The sequence below is a fragment of the Lepisosteus platostomus genome, chromosome 13, assembly GCF_059453375.1.
Source record: "Lepisosteus platostomus isolate fLepPlt1 chromosome 13, fLepPlt1.hap1, whole genome shotgun sequence".
Taxonomy (NCBI): Eukaryota; Metazoa; Chordata; class Actinopteri; order Semionotiformes; family Lepisosteidae; genus Lepisosteus; species Lepisosteus platostomus.
Window position 1 is genome coordinate 9,758,785 of NC_142623.1, and position 18,469 is coordinate 9,777,253.

The 18,469-nt window shown below is 41.7% G+C and overlaps 1 protein-coding gene across 10 annotated transcripts in view; it reads left to right on the forward strand.

The window, feature by feature from the left end:
- yrk (Yes-related kinase) overlaps positions 1 to 15,990 on the forward strand; it is a 64,938-nt gene extending 48,948 nt beyond the window's left edge. For 8 of the 10 annotated variants that reach the window (XM_088603056.1, XM_088603055.1, XM_088603053.1 and 5 more), the window contains 10 exons: positions 1,845 to 1,947; positions 2,525 to 2,623; positions 3,236 to 3,339; positions 6,288 to 6,437; positions 9,309 to 9,473; positions 12,129 to 12,308; positions 12,752 to 12,828; positions 13,246 to 13,399; positions 14,050 to 14,181; positions 14,643 to 15,990. In XM_088603056.1, the coding sequence (XP_088459182.1) occupies positions 1,845 to 1,947; positions 2,525 to 2,623; positions 3,236 to 3,339; positions 6,288 to 6,437; positions 9,309 to 9,473; positions 12,129 to 12,308; positions 12,752 to 12,828; positions 13,246 to 13,399; positions 14,050 to 14,181; positions 14,643 to 14,851 (1,373 nt within the window). In that variant the 3' untranslated portion in view covers positions 14,852 to 15,990. Of the gene's footprint in view, positions 1 to 1,844; positions 1,948 to 2,524; positions 2,624 to 3,235; positions 3,340 to 6,287; positions 6,438 to 9,308; positions 9,474 to 9,986; positions 10,143 to 12,128; positions 12,309 to 12,751; positions 12,829 to 13,245; positions 13,400 to 14,049; positions 14,182 to 14,642 lie in introns of all 10 variants that reach the window. The other 2 variants (XM_088603058.1, XM_088603057.1) reach the window with 2 other exon arrangements.
- The last annotated feature ends 2,479 nt before the right edge of the window (positions 15,991 to 18,469 follow it).

Below are 18,469 nucleotides of genomic sequence, written 5' to 3' on the forward strand. Positions count from 1 at the left end.
AGCAGGCATGTCTGCGTGCTGCTTTTTCATTACCGTTATTGTATGTTCTATATTGCAGCACTGTGTATAAATAGACCTGCCTGTGTGAAAAGCTCAATTATCTGCGTCTGTGAGTTCATTGCTGTGTATCTGTCGTTAGCCTCAAAGGTAAATGGTTACTGCTTAGTATAGTCACAATCAGGGCTTGTGTTTGTGGCTCAAGCCGCAATGTCAGGTTTTCATTGCTTTAGTCTTTTGAGCATCTGTTATAATGAATAGCTGAATGTGATATGAGTAGTGCTTACATTCTCTGGCATTCAGCACAACGGTCCTAACCTGGCCCTCAGACAGACATTGTTCCTTAGCTCATCTCTAAATCAGGAACAAATGAGCTGGAGTTCAGTAGCTTTGGGTTAACCCTAGTTTTGAGAATTGTAGGGGAGCGATTGGACCTGTAAATTTAATTTTGACACAGTGTCAGGTGAAAACAGGTTGGTAATAAGGCTGAGGTTACTGGAACGGCCCCCCAGTTTGACTGTTGAGTCACAGAGATCCTGCAAGGGCAGGGCTGAGGAGGAGGAAGGGATTGCAGAATGAATTCTGGGAAAAGCCAAGTTCATTACCTACATTCTTACTACATGCTTACTCTGTAAGCAATGTTGCATGATAATTACACGCTGGAGACTGAGCAATAATGAAACTTTCGTATATGAGTTAATATAGTGATATATCTTTTATGAGCTCTCTCTCTCGCTTTAAGCTGTGGCAAATACGCAGTAACTTCAACCAAGCTAGCTTATTTTTTCTTCATTTAGCATTCTTTATTTAGTTGATCTGCTAGGTTCTGCTAACCCCAAGGCTGCAAAAACTCATAACCAGAAGTGGGCAGGATTGCTTAGCAGGTTTATAATGCAAGCTCTAGTATTTTTAACAGTTGTGTTAGAGCTCATATTTAAGTTAACTCTTAGGGTGCGCATCCCTGATTTCCTCAACACCTTTGAAATATTTTTGAAATAGTTGCGTAGGAAAGGAAAATAAGGGAAGAAGGATCCTGCACAGTGAAGACTGTACATCAGTCACTGAATGCTGAAACAAAATATTAACCAGATTAATCGATTTTACTGGAAAGAAATAGGTGAAAGCTAAGTTCAAAGCCATTCATACAGCAATTTGAAAGTTTCAACTCATCAGTTATACGAAGTTTTCATTAAATCCAGTCGTTTACTTTGTCTAATGTCAGTTGGAAACATAACTAACCTTTTTTAAAAAGATTTTATAGCAAGGACAAATAAAAAAGTGTTAAAATAATATGAGTATGACTTTTTCAGTATCTAGTTAACTTGTAAAAAAATTACCAGTTACCAATTACACATTCAAATATGTATAGTTACTTATAGTAGGAAAAACAATAAATGCCTTGCATGTGTCATAAATATGTAGAAATATTTTTCAGTACTATGTGGTGTACAAATATTTAATTTTAATGTTTTATAAAGAAGGGTTTTTGTAGATTTCATTTACTGTATAACTTCAATAGGAAGTTTGACATTGGTTTGCTCAACAGGTGCAATATTAGTAGTGTTCTTAACCACCATGTCTCAAGGTCACTGTGGTGTTCTGTACTACTTATCAGGTCATGGTGCTTGGTCCTGTATTCTTTTTTTAAGCTTGTCTCAAAGTGCTTCATAACAGAAAGACACACTAAATATTACAAAAAACATAAGAATAAAAATCACATTTTGTGAAAAAACACTGGGTTGGCGTAAGTATCGGGAAGGTCTAATTTATTCGCTGTGGCAGTACGTCTAGCTGTGTGTTTGTAAGAGTGGCTGTCTAGCAGTGTGTAACACCCTGTCTCACTACAGGTGGTGGGGTGACCCTGTTTGTGGCCCTTTATGACTACGACGCTCGCACTGAAGATGACCTCACTTTCCGCAAGGGGGAGAAGTTCCACATCATCAACAACACGTGCGTAACGTTCGTCTTAACCCCAAGTGTCAGACAAACCAGATTACCCTAGCAATGAAACTCATGAATTAGGACATTGATTATGCTCATTCTGGGTCTTCCTCTCTAAGGTAATTCAGCTAACAGATGCTGTCTTTTCATTTTACGATGAATGTATTACTGTTCAGCTTCCTGAGTTCCTCTGCTAGTATTGTGATGAAACAATTCGGTGCTACAAACTGAAGCCCTTCCTGTGATCTTTCATTGGTGCAGCGGTGAAATGCTTCCCCCAAGCTCTCTCCTCTTGTGATTTATAAAAATATTTTGAGAAGCATTTTGGGACAATAGGAATTTAAAAATTCACACAAGCAAGAGTAAAGAATCACTCTGGAGGAACAAACTGATATGTGACAATTACAGTATTTACTATCAGGATGAATGATATGAAGGTGTAAGAAAACATTTATTTGCCTATAAATTCCATTTTGTTGGAATGTGACTGAATGTTGGTTGCACGGTGAATCCTAGAGACTGACCTGACTTTGTGTGTCAGTTTTGTGTGTGTTTCCCATAAGTTCTGTTTCTTCTCTCTCAACAGGGAAGGGGATTGGTGGGAGGCACGATCTCTGGACACAGGCAACAGTGGCTACATCCCCAGTAATTATGTGGCACCTGTAGACTCCATACAGGCTGAAGAGTGAGTACTAGTCACGGTCACAGGCTCGGCTAGACATTCACAACAGGCCTGTGTATCACCACAGCCAGGGGAAGTGGGAAGCATGTTTCATTCATTTTACAACCTCTCATTGTAGGAAATATGGCTCCCAGACTCATAATTATTTAATAAGCAGTGGATATAAACACACATAGACTTGGATCACAATTACCACTTATTACAGCAAATGGAGTTTTCAGCCTCAGCATGTATAAATTGTGCACTTTTGGGTTCTCCAGGGGATATAAAAGTCTGTAGTTCATTATTAGTTTTGTTAACTTGTAATTAACCTCTAGATACTAAAGAACCGCAGAAATTGTGTATTTGTGACTAAATCTTTAACATTGATGCTAATATTAAAACTGAAAGCTCTCAAAGTCTTAAGAGAGGTTTCTAAGAATATGCTTTAGGGTTTTCTGCTGGCAGTAGGGAAGTGGGTTTGGTCATATGTCTTTCAGCTCAAGTGTTTTGGACACACGGGGAATCTGTGATGAAACATGATAGGGGAGGATGTCAAGAAAACGTCCAACATCAAAGCTGAAAGTTTCCTCATGTTTTTTGCTAAAATGACCCCGATCTGCCTGTTCCCTTCAGGTGGTATTTCGGGAAGATGGGACGCAAAGATGCGGAAAGGCAGCTGCTCTGCCCGGGGAACCCCAGGGGTACTTTCTTGATCCGGGAGAGTGAGACGACCAAAGGTAACCTTCTGTGATCAGCTTGGCTTCCCTCTTTCAAAAGGCTAGCAAGGCAAAAGAAACAGCCATAGCAGACCACCAGGATATGGAGCACTGGGGTCTAGAGCACGAGAGAAGTGGGTTCTAGAGCACAAGAGCACTAGTGGCAGTAGCACAAGGATCTAGACAACTGTACTGCAGTACAGTACTGCACTTAAGCACATGGAGGAAACATTAAGTTAGCCTTTTGTTTGTGTGTTTGTTCAGCACCTTTTTGCACTGAACTGTATCTGAAAGTCTGTTGAAATTGTTACAAGAAGCACAGGAAAGGTAAATGCAGTATGTTTGGTTATCAGGTTTCCTACCAGACCACATCAAGAGATCCTGCTTCCTTATTTGTTTCTAGAGATGGCTGTCTTTGAAGTGGAGTTCTTATTTTCATGAAGCGTCTCAGTTCATTTCTCATAACTTTTTTTCAAGATGTCCTGTGTTCAGTTTTGTGTGGAAAGTGCAGGCAAGGAGTCATTCAGAAAGTGAAGTAAAAAAATATCTCAGTGAGGTCAAAAGTAAACAAGAAAAAAAGATAATGACCTCAAGGTAGAACAGTCAGTCCTTATTGGGTATTGGATACAGACAATTAAGGGTTCCATTTTCAGTAGTTATGACAAAGGTAGCTGCTTCAGGGAAGGCAAGAGAGAAAGCAGACAGCTGCTGTCTGAGTAGTCCTTAGGGCTCCTTCTCCATGTGAGGCACTGCTGTTGTACTCATGTGCAAGGCGCTTCACTCCTACAGCTCCAGTACTAGCCCTTCTGTATTATTATATCTCCAGGCCATTGTAAATTTCAATTTGTTTTCAATTGGCTTATCTGGTTAAATGAAAGATTGAATTAAAAAAGGTTTTAAGCAATATTTGTGAAGGAGAGGTGTTGGTAAGATTCATTTCAAATACCCACTTGCTCAAAGTGAACATTTAGATGCCTGTAGGGGGTGTTTCGGCTACTTCTACATAGTCCTGACAAGATCTTGGTTTTATACCTCATTCGAAGGTTTGGACACAGAAGTGTTCAAGGTGACACACAGAGTGCTTCATTAGCAAAACCAGGAGTGAGACCACGGATGTCTGTATAAAGTCGATATAGCTTAGCAGATGCTTTGTGGAAGCCACACATCTGTCTTACTACTCCACACACCCGGTTTACGTGGAGTTATAGTCATGCTTTCAAAGGTTTTTTAGCTGGGTAGAAGTTGAAGTTTTGAAATGTCATATAGAAATGTACCCTTTTTCAGTTCAAGTTGGCTTCCATTAAAAATATACATTGTATGTATCTTTGGAACAGGCTTTCAGTTACAGTCAATTAAAATCAGCTTAAATTGTTCAGTCACTCTTAATAGGACCTAGCAAATATCAGACAACCAAATTACATGCCAGAGGTGCCTTGCTGAGATTATACAAACTGTACTTGTTCAATCAACCCTTCCCATCCAGAAAGCAAAATTCAGGAACGCTCTTGTGCAGGTGTGTCCCTGTTGTTAAAATGATGTGACCGAGTTGTCAATGAAATTATTATTTAAATATCCAAATGACATGACGATTAGAAACCTCCCAAAGGTGGTCAGCTACATTTTGGAACTAAATCTGGCTTTATTGCAATATAGCCGTAGTTCCCAACACTGGTCCTACAGGACGCAATCGCACGCTCATTGGTTTTTGTTTCAGTTTTGGACAGTTTTGTAAATTTGCTTTCTGCTCAAATGGGATTTGTGGTTGGGATCGACCCCACACCACTTTTTTAAGTTTGGGAACTGTCCTCATTCAGGTGTGTTGCCAGAAATATAACCAGTCGGACCTCAACTGAAGGAAACGACAAACGGGTTGAGGAGAGGCTTTGGGAAACTCAGTATGCTGAAGTTGTTGGCAACAATACCAGTACAATAACAATGCAAGCATATGAGTTAATAATCAATTAGCTTTGGGGATATCGAGCTCAGCTGGAGTGACAACTAGCAGACACAGTGACCCCGAGTTAAAAACTTCTACAGTATAAAGCCAACCAAGGGAGTTACCACATCCAAAATCTCCCCTTGAGAATTGAAAAGATATTGTCAAATCTAAAAATAAAGGAGAAAGGGGAAGTTCTGAAACCAAGACAAAAATGGCACCGCATACAGCTGTTAGAGGTGTGAGCTTTGAAGACTACAAGAAATGTAATGCTTTACAGTAATCAGACACTAATCAGACCCCATAATGCTTAAAGTCTGGGACATGGCTAAACCTGTATGCATTCTCAGCCCAAGAAACCAGTTCTCTTTTATTTTGACACTGACTGCAGTACTGTTTTCTATCTAATCAAACACCCCAGCAGCAGAAATTGGCCGGTGTCCTCTCCGCTAGTTTCCTTGTGTTTCACAGTTGCAATGCTCTCCCAAGAAAAGCCCTGTCCACTACTCAGTGAGACCTATGGATCAGGTTGCATCTTTACTTAACCATCCATAGGTGTACATGTGTCACCAGAAGTCAGCGTTGTAGCTGCAGTCCAAAGGAAAAGTGCAAAAAAATTCAATTTAAATCAGGAGAACCTTATATAGTTTAATTGTGAATATGAATCACGGGCTGCTGTTAAAATATAAAGATGATTAGAAGCGGAGCTTAAAGAGAATTTCCTCTGATCCTTGCCTCCTGTGAGATGTCTGCGATGGGAAATTGGCCAGCTCTGGCTGTTGGTAATTGAGCGAGCCTCTGTAGATTTTTTCCCACCCCTCTCTTTTTCATTTGTATTGTGTCTGGAGTCATAGAACCTTTTTTCCCCTCGTTTCTTTCCCCAGTTTTCTGTGTGGGTGTGTACGTGCATGTGTGTGTGTCTCTATCTTTCCCTTTCTTGCTCCTCTTCCCTTTATCACTTCCTCCTTCTTCGCTGTTCCTTGCTAGCTCACTCTCTGCCTCGCTTCCTCCCTCTCCCTCTCTCGTGCCACAGGAGCCTACTCCCTGTCCATCCGCGACTGGGACGAAATGAAGGGGGATCACGTCAAGCATTACAAGATCCGGAAGCTGGACAACGGCGGCTATTACATCACCACGCGGACGCAGTTTGACACAGTGCAGCAGCTGGTGCAGCACTACACAGGTAAGAGAGGTGGCGCTGTGTTCTGGATGTGCTCCTGTGGAGGGGGTGGCCCCCGCGGAACTGTCCCTTCGATAAACACTGTAGGTGCTTGTTTTCTCGTAAACCTTCAAATGCGCTGTAAATGAGTCATGTAGTATAATCGCTCAATAATGCATCACCATTGCTGTACAGAGCTTCTCTGTGAAGAGAAGTTCATTTGTTTTGTGTGCAATTCTATTTTAATTTTTGACTTTTGTGAGGATACCTGTAGGAAGGAGGCTGGGATCCATGTTTGACTGCTCGCCATCTGATGTGCTGTTGGATTGCCTTCTTGAAACATCCTGAGCCATCTGATTTCAGTTCAGTCCTTATCTTTGATGCATTCTGATAGGAAGTCAGTTACAATGCAGTAGATGAATACAACCCGTTACAATGCAGTAGATGAAATCGAAGCACCTAATGATTCAAATGCACTCCAGATGCAAGATGTTGCGCATTTGGAAAGAGGACATGATTCCAACTTTGATTTAAAAAAATCTGGGGATTCTGCCTTTCTGGTGTTGTATGTAAAGCTGTTCCAAGGACAAGAAACAAAGCTGCTGAATCACGCAGCCCCCGCTGACTGAAGCCCATGCCTTTGGAACAGTGAACAGATAATAATTTTTGTGACGTTAGGGACATTAGAAAGGTGGTATTATTATTATTATTATTATTATTATTATTATTATTATTATTATTATTATTATTATTATTATTATTATTATTATTATTAACTAAATTATCCAAAATGACTTACATTTGAACCCATTTATACAGCTCAGTGTTTTCACTGTATTCCGTTTGGGTGAATTACCTTTGCTCAAGCATTGTTTCACTTGGGATTCAGATGAACATCCCAAAGAACCCTAAAAACATCAAAGGCAGCCAAATATGTAAATAATAGGGCAAGAATGTGACAGACTGTATTTAAGGATCTAAACTCATAACTGGAACATGTGGGCTCAAATCCCAGGTGCAAGACTGGTTTGGCTAGATACGATCCTTCAGTTCAGTACTGCCAGATGGATTAGAAAGGCCAGATGGATTTCTTATGCTGTCACGAGAGGCAATATCACAGCAGCCCTGCAAGAAACAAATATTCCGCTGAATATCTCAAAAGACAGTGTCAGTCACAAGCTCAGAAAGACTTAAAAACCTATGTTAAATAAGTTTGAAAAACTATGTATGAAGATTAAACCCACGTGGTGCTAATAAGTTCGTTTTATCCTTAGGTTCATTGCAACAGTTGAATTTTTTAGCAGTTTTCTAGCCTCGTGCAGCTGGTTTGCTGTGAGAAATTCTATGGAAATTTTATCAGTGTCTGTAAGCCCTAAAGCCTAATAAGATATCTAAACGAATTAGCATTTTTTAGATTAAAATTCCCAACATATTATCTTAACACACTCAAGGGTTAATTTTGTGTGCATTCTGGTTGTGGTAGCACAGTCGTAGCTGGTCTTATCAGTTTATCACTCTGTTATTAAAGCAAACCCCTTGCTGTACAGTACTTTATAGTTTTTGAGTCTCACCCGCAAGGGCATTTCCTGTTGCTAAGCTTTGAGGGACTTTTACACTCTGTTACTAGACGTGTGCTGGGGCAGTGCCGCCAGGTATGTGTGCCCTCTGTGAAAAGAACTCAAGGACTCGTGGCAGTGCCTGTAGAGAGAAACATAATCAATTCTGGAGCAGTGCTTTCCCTTTACATTTACTTTGGTAACGGTAATTTTATTCACCAAATTGCCAGGGCTGGCTTTGGACTACATGTATCCTTTCTTCTATCTTCTGGCTTTGCTTCTCATCAGAACTGGGGTACACTCTCAGGATCCCCCTTTTTTGGACTGGTAAATACTGTGTTCCTAACAGGATTCTGCCAGCATTACACCCTCAAGTGCCCTCTGCTGGGATGATTGTGCTACAGGGCCCGAAGTCTGCTAAGTGCTGAATGTAGAAAAAAAATCCAGGGCACTTCTAATTTCACATCACAGAGAGCTTTGTGTAACCACTTTAGAGTTGTGAGGCTTTTTATTAACTGCATCTTAAAAATTGCTTATGTGTTGAATGCAAATGTTTTAGCCTTAATTGTTATAAAACTGCCCTCATACGGAGTATGATATGTGTAGTATTCTACTTTTAGCACGAAGTGGCATCCTATACATCAGGGCTGTCCAGTGCTGTTCCCTGGGGGCCGGTGTGTCTTCAAGTTTTCCAGCTCTCTTTCCGGCAGCTGCACCTGAATGGGTCCAGTTTAGCCAGTAATGAGCTGATTTATGTTGTTAATAGTAGAGTAGGATTAAAAAACTAGAAACACAACAGGATTGAATGCCCCTGCTACGTGCGCTGCTATTTCTTGTTTCATTTTTTTTGTTATGATGTTGGTGTTGAAGGCAATTAATGGTGTTAATGCTTTGGTTAGCACGCTAATTTTGCTCTTCCGGCACAAACAGCTATCAGACCTAGCAGGAGCAACTGAAGCACCTCGTCATGGCTCAGCTATTTTGTTTTTTTGGGGGGGCTACTGTCTGTGCTGCCTGTTGTTTTTAACTTTTTGTGTGCTTTTTTTTTGCCTTGCCCTCTCTCCTCCCGGCTCTCCCTGTCATTTTCCCTCTCACCCCTTCACAATCTCTCCCTCCCTGTCTCACCCCCTCTTTCTCCATCGATAATGGTCTCTCTACCCCTGCCCTCCTTCCACACATCCCTGAATTTGAATCCACAAACCCCACCATGTAAATGACCCGTCCCTCTCTCTCCCCCCTTCTCCTGCTCTCTCAACTGTTTCTTCAACACTCCTCCTGTTCCTGTTCCATAATCACGCCTCTTCCCACGCTGCCCTCGCTGTCCTCCTTGTTGTCTCAGAGCGCGCAGCAGGCTTGTGCTGTCGGCTGGTGGTGTCCTGCCACAAGGGAATGCCTAAGCTGGCGGACCTGTCCGTCAAAACCAAAGATGTGTGGGAGATCCCGCGGGAGTCGCTGCAGCTCATTAAGAAGCTGGGCAACGGGCAGTTTGGGGAAGTCTGGATGGGTAGGAACTCAAAACCCTCTCCAGCCACAACCACCAGGGGGCGGTGTTGGGAGGGGAGGGGAATCAACAGCGCACTTCTGCAACGGGGTAGAAGAAAGAGTGGGGTTTCACAAGAGCCCGCACTCACTTTATCGTTACCCCACAGGCAGGCTGATCAGGTTACCACTATTGAAAATTGAACAGGTGAAACTGGAATGCAAGAATACATTCAATACATTACATTCCAATTAGATTCTTAAATTTAATCCCTGGGATCAATTGGATTTTTAAAATGATTTTTTTAGTATATTTGCAAACATTCAGGTTGGAAAGCTTTTCCCAGGTTAGAAATATAACAGACACCCATGTTTAAAATGGCTCTGGTTTAACACCCCCTACATAGAGTGCGCTGTGGGTCCCCTCTCTCATCCCTTTCACCTCGCCCCCTGGAGTGGCTCACAAGAGGGTAACCCCTTTGCATGCCAATTCATTTCACCCCCTTCCATCTCCGTTGCATCCCCTTCCTCTCTCCAGGTAGTAACGATGGCTTGTGCTACTATCTCACCAAGGCCTGCCCAAACTCTACCCCCCAGACCCTGGGCTTGGGCAGGGATGCCTGGGAAATATCCCGTGACACCCTCAGCCTGAACAAAAAGCTGGGGCAGGGCTGCTTTGGAGACGTGTGGATGGGTAAGGCGGGCCGTGCCAGGCACTCAGCTCATGTTCTGATTGACTACACCTGCAGAGCAGTGCAGAGAGGAATTCAAGTCACTCTCTTGGTAAATGTGTATTTGCAGTCCAGATGCCCAGTCGGAGCTGTATGTTGAGGATCCAGTGAAATGTGATCCATGCCACTTAAGAGATCCAAGACACTTAGTTTTCTGATGCAATTAAGTATGAAGAAAAGCAGATGATGCACACACACACAAGAAAGTTCAAGTATGTAGCTGTGTCAGCACGCATAGGCTGCAAAGGAGCAAGTAAAGGTTTATTCCATGCATAAAAACAGACAATGTTTCAGCTGTGGAGCCTTCTTTAGGTGTGGAGTACGGTTTGGAACACACCAGAAGAAGGCTCCACAGCTGAAACATTGTGTCCCTTTTCGTTTCAGCATGGAATAAACCTTAACTTGTTCTCTCACACACAAGGCAGCTTGGCACGATTGCAGAAGTACTGTAGGAATCTGTATCTTTCACTTAAGGGCTGATTTCATTGCACAGCTCCTGAGTTTTTTCAGTACTGTCCAAGGTGGTTTCGTTGGAACTTGTGATGCAATACAATACAGCAAAGATAAAGAACCAATAAGCAATCTGGAAGAGCAGTTGGAGTAGGTTGGGGATGATGGGTTTTTGGCTGGGCTGAGCCAGGGTGATCTGAGGAGCAGCTCCTCGCGGGCTAATTCATTTGGCCCTTTACACCGTGTTGCTATGAAAACCCTACAGGAGGTCAGAGCCGCTGTGAGCCTGGCACAGTGTTTGTCTTTCTACTTTAGTTTTCCAAAAGGTTTTAATAGAGATCAGAATCATAATTTTATCTTAGAATATGGTAATATACTGACTAACATTAACAATACAGCAAATGCATTGGACATTGAATTTTTTTATGTGAACAACAGAGATCTAAAAGTCTAAAATAATCTTCATTTAACTGGTCCTAAATGACTACTCACAGCATACATATGGTCCAGTCAGGAACATGCAAAGTCTTTAGTCGTCTATGGAAAGCTCAGATCCTAAGTGTCACTAAGTGACATTATGTGGTTTTTCTTGAACCTCTGTTGTTCAGAATATTATTTCTGAGTCTGCAGCAACAGCACCATAGCCCAGCCCTCGTTGTAACATCTCAGCCTTTTCTGAATCGGTTCATTGTGCCTGAGGCACTCCTCAGGAGGGGATGTGTTCTGTCAGACCCTGATATCAGTGAGTAACAGATTGCATGCAGGTCACCCCCCTTCCTGCCTGCTCATCCCAGTAACACACCTCTGCATGCATTACATCCTCCGCTCTCCCCTGTCATCACAGTACCACCTCACTTCACAGATCATTACCTTGCCCTGCCAAACAGTGTGTGAGATGTGAGTTCTTCAGGATTCCATAATGCATTTCATAATGGTGGTTATTAATGATCGTTGCTTAAAAGATCACAGGACTAACGAATGGAAAACAGTTAAATACTGGTACTTCGTATAACCTTGGTTTCTGCATGAGTAATTTCAAACTTTGTTTTTTTTGCAAAACACAATTTGCTCTAAACCACAGGTTGAATGGTTCCTTAACAGAGCAAGTGCATTGGCAAGTGTCATTGTGCACGTTATTCAGTGGCAATGCAGCTATAGCAGTGAACACACACCTCTCACAGCAACCACACACTTGAGTGTGGTTCCTTAGTATGTGGATACAAAACACATGAAATAACAATGTACTGTACATATTCATATTTTGATTTTTCAGATAGGTAATTACATTGCCATTTTTATGAAGTTTGCATAGCCTTTTCCATAGCCTAAAATTCATTTAATAGGTTTTTTTATAAAACCAAAGGAATGCATTATGGAAGAAAAATTAATTATGCTAACTGTAGAGTTTCTTCATACTTGTTTCTGCAATGACTCTACAGTGATTGTGTGTTATCCAGTGGTCTCCAGTGCTGTGTGACTGAGGGACTATTTCTCTTCAGGCATGTGGAATGGCACCACCAAGGTGGCAGTGAAGACCCTGAAACCTGGCACCATGTCCCCCGAGGCCTTCCTGGAGGAGGCCCAGATCATGAAGAGACTGCGTCATGACAAGCTGGTGCAGCTGTATGCTGTGGTGTCCGAAGAGCCCATCTACATCGTCACCGAATTCATGAGCCAGGGTGCGAACTGACATGCACACTGACCAGACCAACAATAACTCCCACACACCTCTACACAGACAACAGCACTGATGCATTAAAAAAGAGAGACATGTACTAACTAACACACAAGCTGAGCAACACTGACTCGTATACATGCATACAGTACAAATACACGCTCAGTGCAGTGCTGACACATGGCAGCCAGAACTGACAGAGATAGCTGGATACCCACATTCACACAGCCCAGCACTGTTCTTTGTTCCACACAGTGCTGGGACCCTAGGGTCAGTCAGGACCATAAAAGCAGCCGCCTCACTTCCCTGTTCACAGCTAACCACTCAGCACTGCTGCTTCCCTGAGTCCCACAGCCCTAACCACCAGACCAGACCTCGTTTTCCTCACGTCCCCTGCCAGGCAGACCTGGCCGTGCAGGTACTGAGCTCACTCTGCTTGCTTTGCAGGAAGCCTGCTGGATTTCTTGAAAGATGGAGACGGACGGAATTTGAAGTTGCCTCAACTGGTTGATATGGCAGCACAGGTACTTTTCGACATACGGGGTCGCACTCTGCATTAAATTCTGGGCAGTAGGCAACACTGTGAAATGGGTTTCCCAAACTGGAATAGGAAGATCTAATGCTGATGTTTTATTTTAATGATGCCTTCTCCTAAGGTGACTATAAATGTATAGTCCACAGTAACCAAAACAAGGCATTGCGAAATGAGATATAGAAATGACAGAAAAATGACAAAAGTGAGATAAACTCAAAGTGGTGTCACAAGTATTTTCTGTTCATTGCAATACGCAAAACGTCCGAAACGCGGGCAAATTTGAAAGGGCTTAAAAGGCTGTTTGGGGCCTGTTCACAGTACCAGTAGCATTCAACAGAGTGGTAAAGGCTGGCAGCTGGCTGGGGAGGTACGTCAGGTGTCTGAGGCTGTGCTGCTCTGTTCTCAGATTGCAGCAGGGATGGCATACATCGAGAGGATGAACTACATCCACCGCGACCTGCGGGCCGCCAACATCCTGGTGGGAGACAACCTGGTGTGTAAGATAGCCGACTTCGGGCTGGCGCGGCTTATCGAGGATAACGAGTACACCGCGCGCCAAGGTGAGCCCCCCGTACACATTTATTCATTAAGCTGATAAATCGACATGAACTGGGGTTCATTCAGGGGATAAGATAAGAGATAAGATCACTTTATTAGCCATATACAATTTTCTGTATTAGGGATATGAGGGATTAGGGATATGAGGCACTTTCCTGAAACAAAAAAGTTGGCTTTAGAAGTCCCGCTACGGATTTTCAGTTCATCTATGACAGGAAAAATTGGCCAAACCAGAGGACAAAGGTCTTGCAGCATGTGCAGAGAGACAGACCTGCTGTCTGTTGCTTTGGCTAGATCAAGAATTCTGTTTACAGGAACCTACTGGCACAGAATATTTAGTTTCTTTTATAATAATTACAGTTATTTACATTAATAGGAAGCATGTTGATAATTTGGTGATATTATTGATATTATTTTAATAAAAAAGCTATGTATTACAATTTAATGGGAACTTCAGATATGCAGTGAAGATCGACTGACTCTACGTCAGAAGATGCTGGGTGTGTGTGTATGTGTGTATGTGTGTATGTGTGTGTGTGGGTGTGGGTGTGTGGGTGTGTGGGCTTTAACTGTCCAGAATACACTCGGAAGAGCCCAGCAGCAGCTACTGTACCCCCTGTTCAGAGTAAAAGGGTTGCACTTTCTGTTGCAGGAGCCAAGTTCCCCATTAAGTGGACAGCGCCAGAAGCTGCTCTGTATGGCAAGTTCACCATCAAATCAGACATATGGTCCTTTGGGATCCTTATGACAGAGCTCATCACCAAGGGCAGGGTGCCCTACCCAGGTAATTGCTGTTACCTCAATGTCTTGCATACTGGATACTGGGCAACGAAGCTTTAAGTCTATATTATAGCCATCTTTTTTAAAGAGTGAATCTAAAAACACTTTAGAGTTTAGTAGCTAGTGACGGTACAGTTCATTTTCTAGCCGCGGTAAGTGCCCAATTACATTTGCAGTTTGAGTGGTAGCATGAGAAAACAGAAGCATCGGCGTATGTGAAACACACAGAAACACATAGAACAGGAAAAGAAAGATCAAAAGATTGGTTTTACACTGCCTAACATTCAGTAAAACTTGCTAAAGGTCAATGAAGAGTTTAGTGCCTGGTTGGGCAGTTTCCGGCCCAAGTGTGCAGGAAAGTTATATCCAGCTGTGGTGAGGGTGAGTGATGCTGTTTGGAGCACCCATGGGTGTGTATCAGTCTGGTGTTGACCTGCAGTCACCGTGTCCCTGCCCCTCTCGCAGGGATGAATAACCGCGAGGTGCTGGAGCAGGTGGAGAGGGGCTATCGCATGCCATGCCCTGTTGGATGTCCTGGCTCGCTGCACGAGATGATGCTACAGTGCTGGAAAAAGGACCCCGATGAGAGGCACACCTTCGAGTACCTGCAGGGCTTCCTGGAAGACTATTTCACCGCCACTGAGCCACAGTACCAGCCAGGGGAGAACCTGTGATCAGGGTGCCTCTATGCACAAACGCTTCACCCCTGAGTCCTGGCGCAAAGACAGTCTGGTCAGAGCTGTGCCAAGGCAGCTCCTGACTTCCTGCTACCAACTTACACCTCTGCCTGAGGCTGGCATCGTATGGCAAAGACTGACAAGGGCTTCCTGTCGCCATGCCTACAAGTCCCTTGGGTTTCCTCCCTTGAAGAGAGACAAAGGCTTTTAACCACAGAGCAGAGCAGAAGGAAATAAGAGCCTCTGTTTTGTTTTTGCTTAAGCTTAAGTACCTAAAAGGTTTAGGTGCGCATTTGGGTATGAACTCTGCAGGGAGGTGAAACAGTACAAGTGGGAGGGGTGTAGGTGTGGTGGAGGGAGGCTTTGAACAAGCACTTTCCACACCATTGCATTACGTTAAATTACTGCCTACCTATATTTTAGTAATTGAGAATTTTTTTCCAAAAGAAGTTGGGGTTGGGCTTGTGGGGAGTTGGGAGGAAGCTTTTAAGAATATTGGATTGGTTTAGAAATGATTTTAAAAAAAATCTTAGTTATCATTATTTTTATTGTATTCTTTAATGTAATTATTTAATACAGTCTCTGACGACTCAAGTTTCTTTTAGCTCTGATCTTGTTTTATGGATCTTGATTTTTTTTCCCTTCAAAACCTTCTGAATCACATTTGAGTGTCTTACTGGGTCTCTTGCCTCTTGATTAGACAAACTAGGGTGAGTTTTGTTTTCAATACACACAGTTCAACCGTGACTTGTGAGGTCGGTCACATGAACAGAATGGAATCCTTCTGGACTGGAATGAGGACCTCGCGGACTGATTGAGGTCTTTTTCCTGAATCCCACTTCTGGCTGAGTCTTGAGTATATGGACAGAGAACATGGAACTAAATTCCAGAATGGAACTAAGAAGCACTTTGCATAAAGAAGTTGCTGGATTACGTAACAAACTGCTGATTCTGTGTTGTACATTCTGATGATTTCCAAGACTTGTTTTGAAGATCCTAGATCCATAGGTGGCTACACACTGGACATGGTGGCAAGCAAGGCCTCTGATTTGTAATATTTCTTGATTTTTCATGTTCTTATTATTTTAATTTCTTTTTCACTTTTGTGCATTAAAGAAAAAAGAATCTCTATATAATGTGTTTTTCTCTCTAATCCAGTGATTGAACTTCCAGAAATAACCCCACCTGGCTAGCTGCATTGTGTGCTGAGGCAGTGAAGTTGTTAGTTCCCTCATGTAGTTCTAGAGATGGGCAGCTTGAAGGGACAAAGACATTTGTGTGGTAGCGTGAGAAAACGGAAGCATCGGCGTATGTGAAACACAAACACATACCTGTAGAACAGGGAGAGAAAGATCAAAAGATGGGTTTTACACTGCCAACTAATATTCAGTAAAACTTGCTAAAGGTCAATGAAGAGTTGTAAATGCCCTGCAAACTTAGACTGGAATGGGCAACGGTCAGATTTCTGCAGATGTTAATCTAGTGATTTATTTAAAAACATGCTTTTTTCACTTCTAATTCAGATGTTTCCTTTGATTGAATAAAAGAGAGACACAGCGAAAACCATAGAACACAACAGCTCCTGAGAAATGGTGTTGCGTGCCCCTGTTTTAAACACAAACACCTGGGAATCCGATGTAAAGGTTCAGATCCATCTGTACATCACATGGACTCCACAGGAATTTGAGTTCGGGATTTCAAAGTCCCTACTTAATAAACTGTTAGTAGTTGAAGAATAAGCACACAATGTACATAATTTGGCCTCAAAACAAAAATATTCAAACATTCAAGGTTTTTTATTCTTGTTACCGTTACAGTTTGTTATTCTAATAAGCAAGGGGCACCAAATTAGCACTTAAATTATTCTTATAATTTAGAAAATCATACAGTGGCTTAGTTAGAACATACAGTGTGTCCTTTTCCACGTACAATCACATTTTAGAAGACTACAGGCAATTTGAACAATACATTCGCAGGTGTGTCAGGGAAAAATGGGTATGAATGTTTTATTCAGTTGCTGCTTTTAAATCCTCAATAGCTTGTGGGGTCGCCTGGAATGCTGGGTCTTACCCTCATCCCCACAGGACAAAAATCACATGGATTCAGATCAGCTGACATGTGGAAGACTAGACTATGTAAATTGGAAAACCTTTTGGAAACAAAGGTATATGCAGAATGTGTGATGTCATGTGTACCATGACAGCCTTTTCACAAAAGTTTCTTCGAAAAGTCCCCAGATATTTTTTGTTTTTACTTTTGAATGCACAGTGTGGTCTTAAATAACAGTTCAAAGTTTTGATTTTAAAAAATTGACTTTTGAAAGAGGGAATTTTCCGTTCCTTTCTGGGGGTTATTAATAAACACCTAAATGTATATATAGTATGTGTATAGCACAGGTATTGATAAAATGTTTTAACACAACATAAAATTCCTAACATCACTATATTCGAACCAGGAAAAATATTTGGACCATGTTTATCAAAGCAAACTGTAACAAGACTTTTTCAGACATAAACGATTATTTAACCACAGTTACATTAATTAAAAAAGCAATAGGTTTATTCTATGCTGAAAAGAGAAGAAAGAACACCTGAAAAAGGCTCCACGGCCGAAATGTGTTTTCTTTCTTCTCTTTTCAGCATGGAATAAACCTATTACTTGTTCCTTTGCAGCCTATGCATGCTGACGCAGCTCCCCACCTGAACTACTACATTTATTAAATACTAGGAAGACTATATAAAATCAACAACCTTAGTTTTCGGTTTTGGTAAAATTTATTTTTAGATATTAACAATTTTGAAAGTAGAATAAACGATCAAAAATTATAATATAGGAACTTTTGATGGAGGATACAGATTTACCTGTATCTGTATGAGAATTGTAGAGGTCAACTGTATTTCAATAGCAAATGTTCATGTACAATATTTTAAGCTTATTTTATCCATCTCTCGGATAACAGAATTATCGATGACTTTTACATAATATTTTCGTTCTCAGGCACATAAAAGATGGTATTGCTCCTGAGACAGATATGGTGCTCTGGGTTTCAATGTTTAAATCAGGCTGGTTACAGCAGTCATTTCATGCTGTAAAAGTGTCAGGCAGGCACAAGTAAAGTATTAATACATTTCTAAGTATCTGAATTTTGACAGAATATCAAAATAACTAGCTGCAGCGTTAAAATTGTTCATGCTTACTGAGTAGAATTCTAAGATAGGCAAAGCAGAGACACACTGAAGAAACAAAAAACCTTTGTGTATGTGTATTACAGAGAAAAGGAGGCACATTTTTATACAAAAGGTTATGGGGGTCTGGAGCAGGGCTGCCCAACCATGCTGAGGAAGCTGATATTCAGTCACTTCTTGAAAGAAACCAGGGTGAGATCAATGTGTCATTAGAAAGCAAACAGGCTAAATGGGCATTTGTAACTGTAGTTGTGTTTTCAAATTATAAAGATTTAAAAATCCCAACAAGGGTTAAGTTTGTTTTTTAACACTTAAATGCAAAAAAAATGTTGAATAGCCTCAGTTGTAGCTGAGCAAAGTAGTTTTTTTATATTACTGAATTGATTACAAATAAAGATGTGGGTCTTTGAATCGTGTGTGTAAGACACAC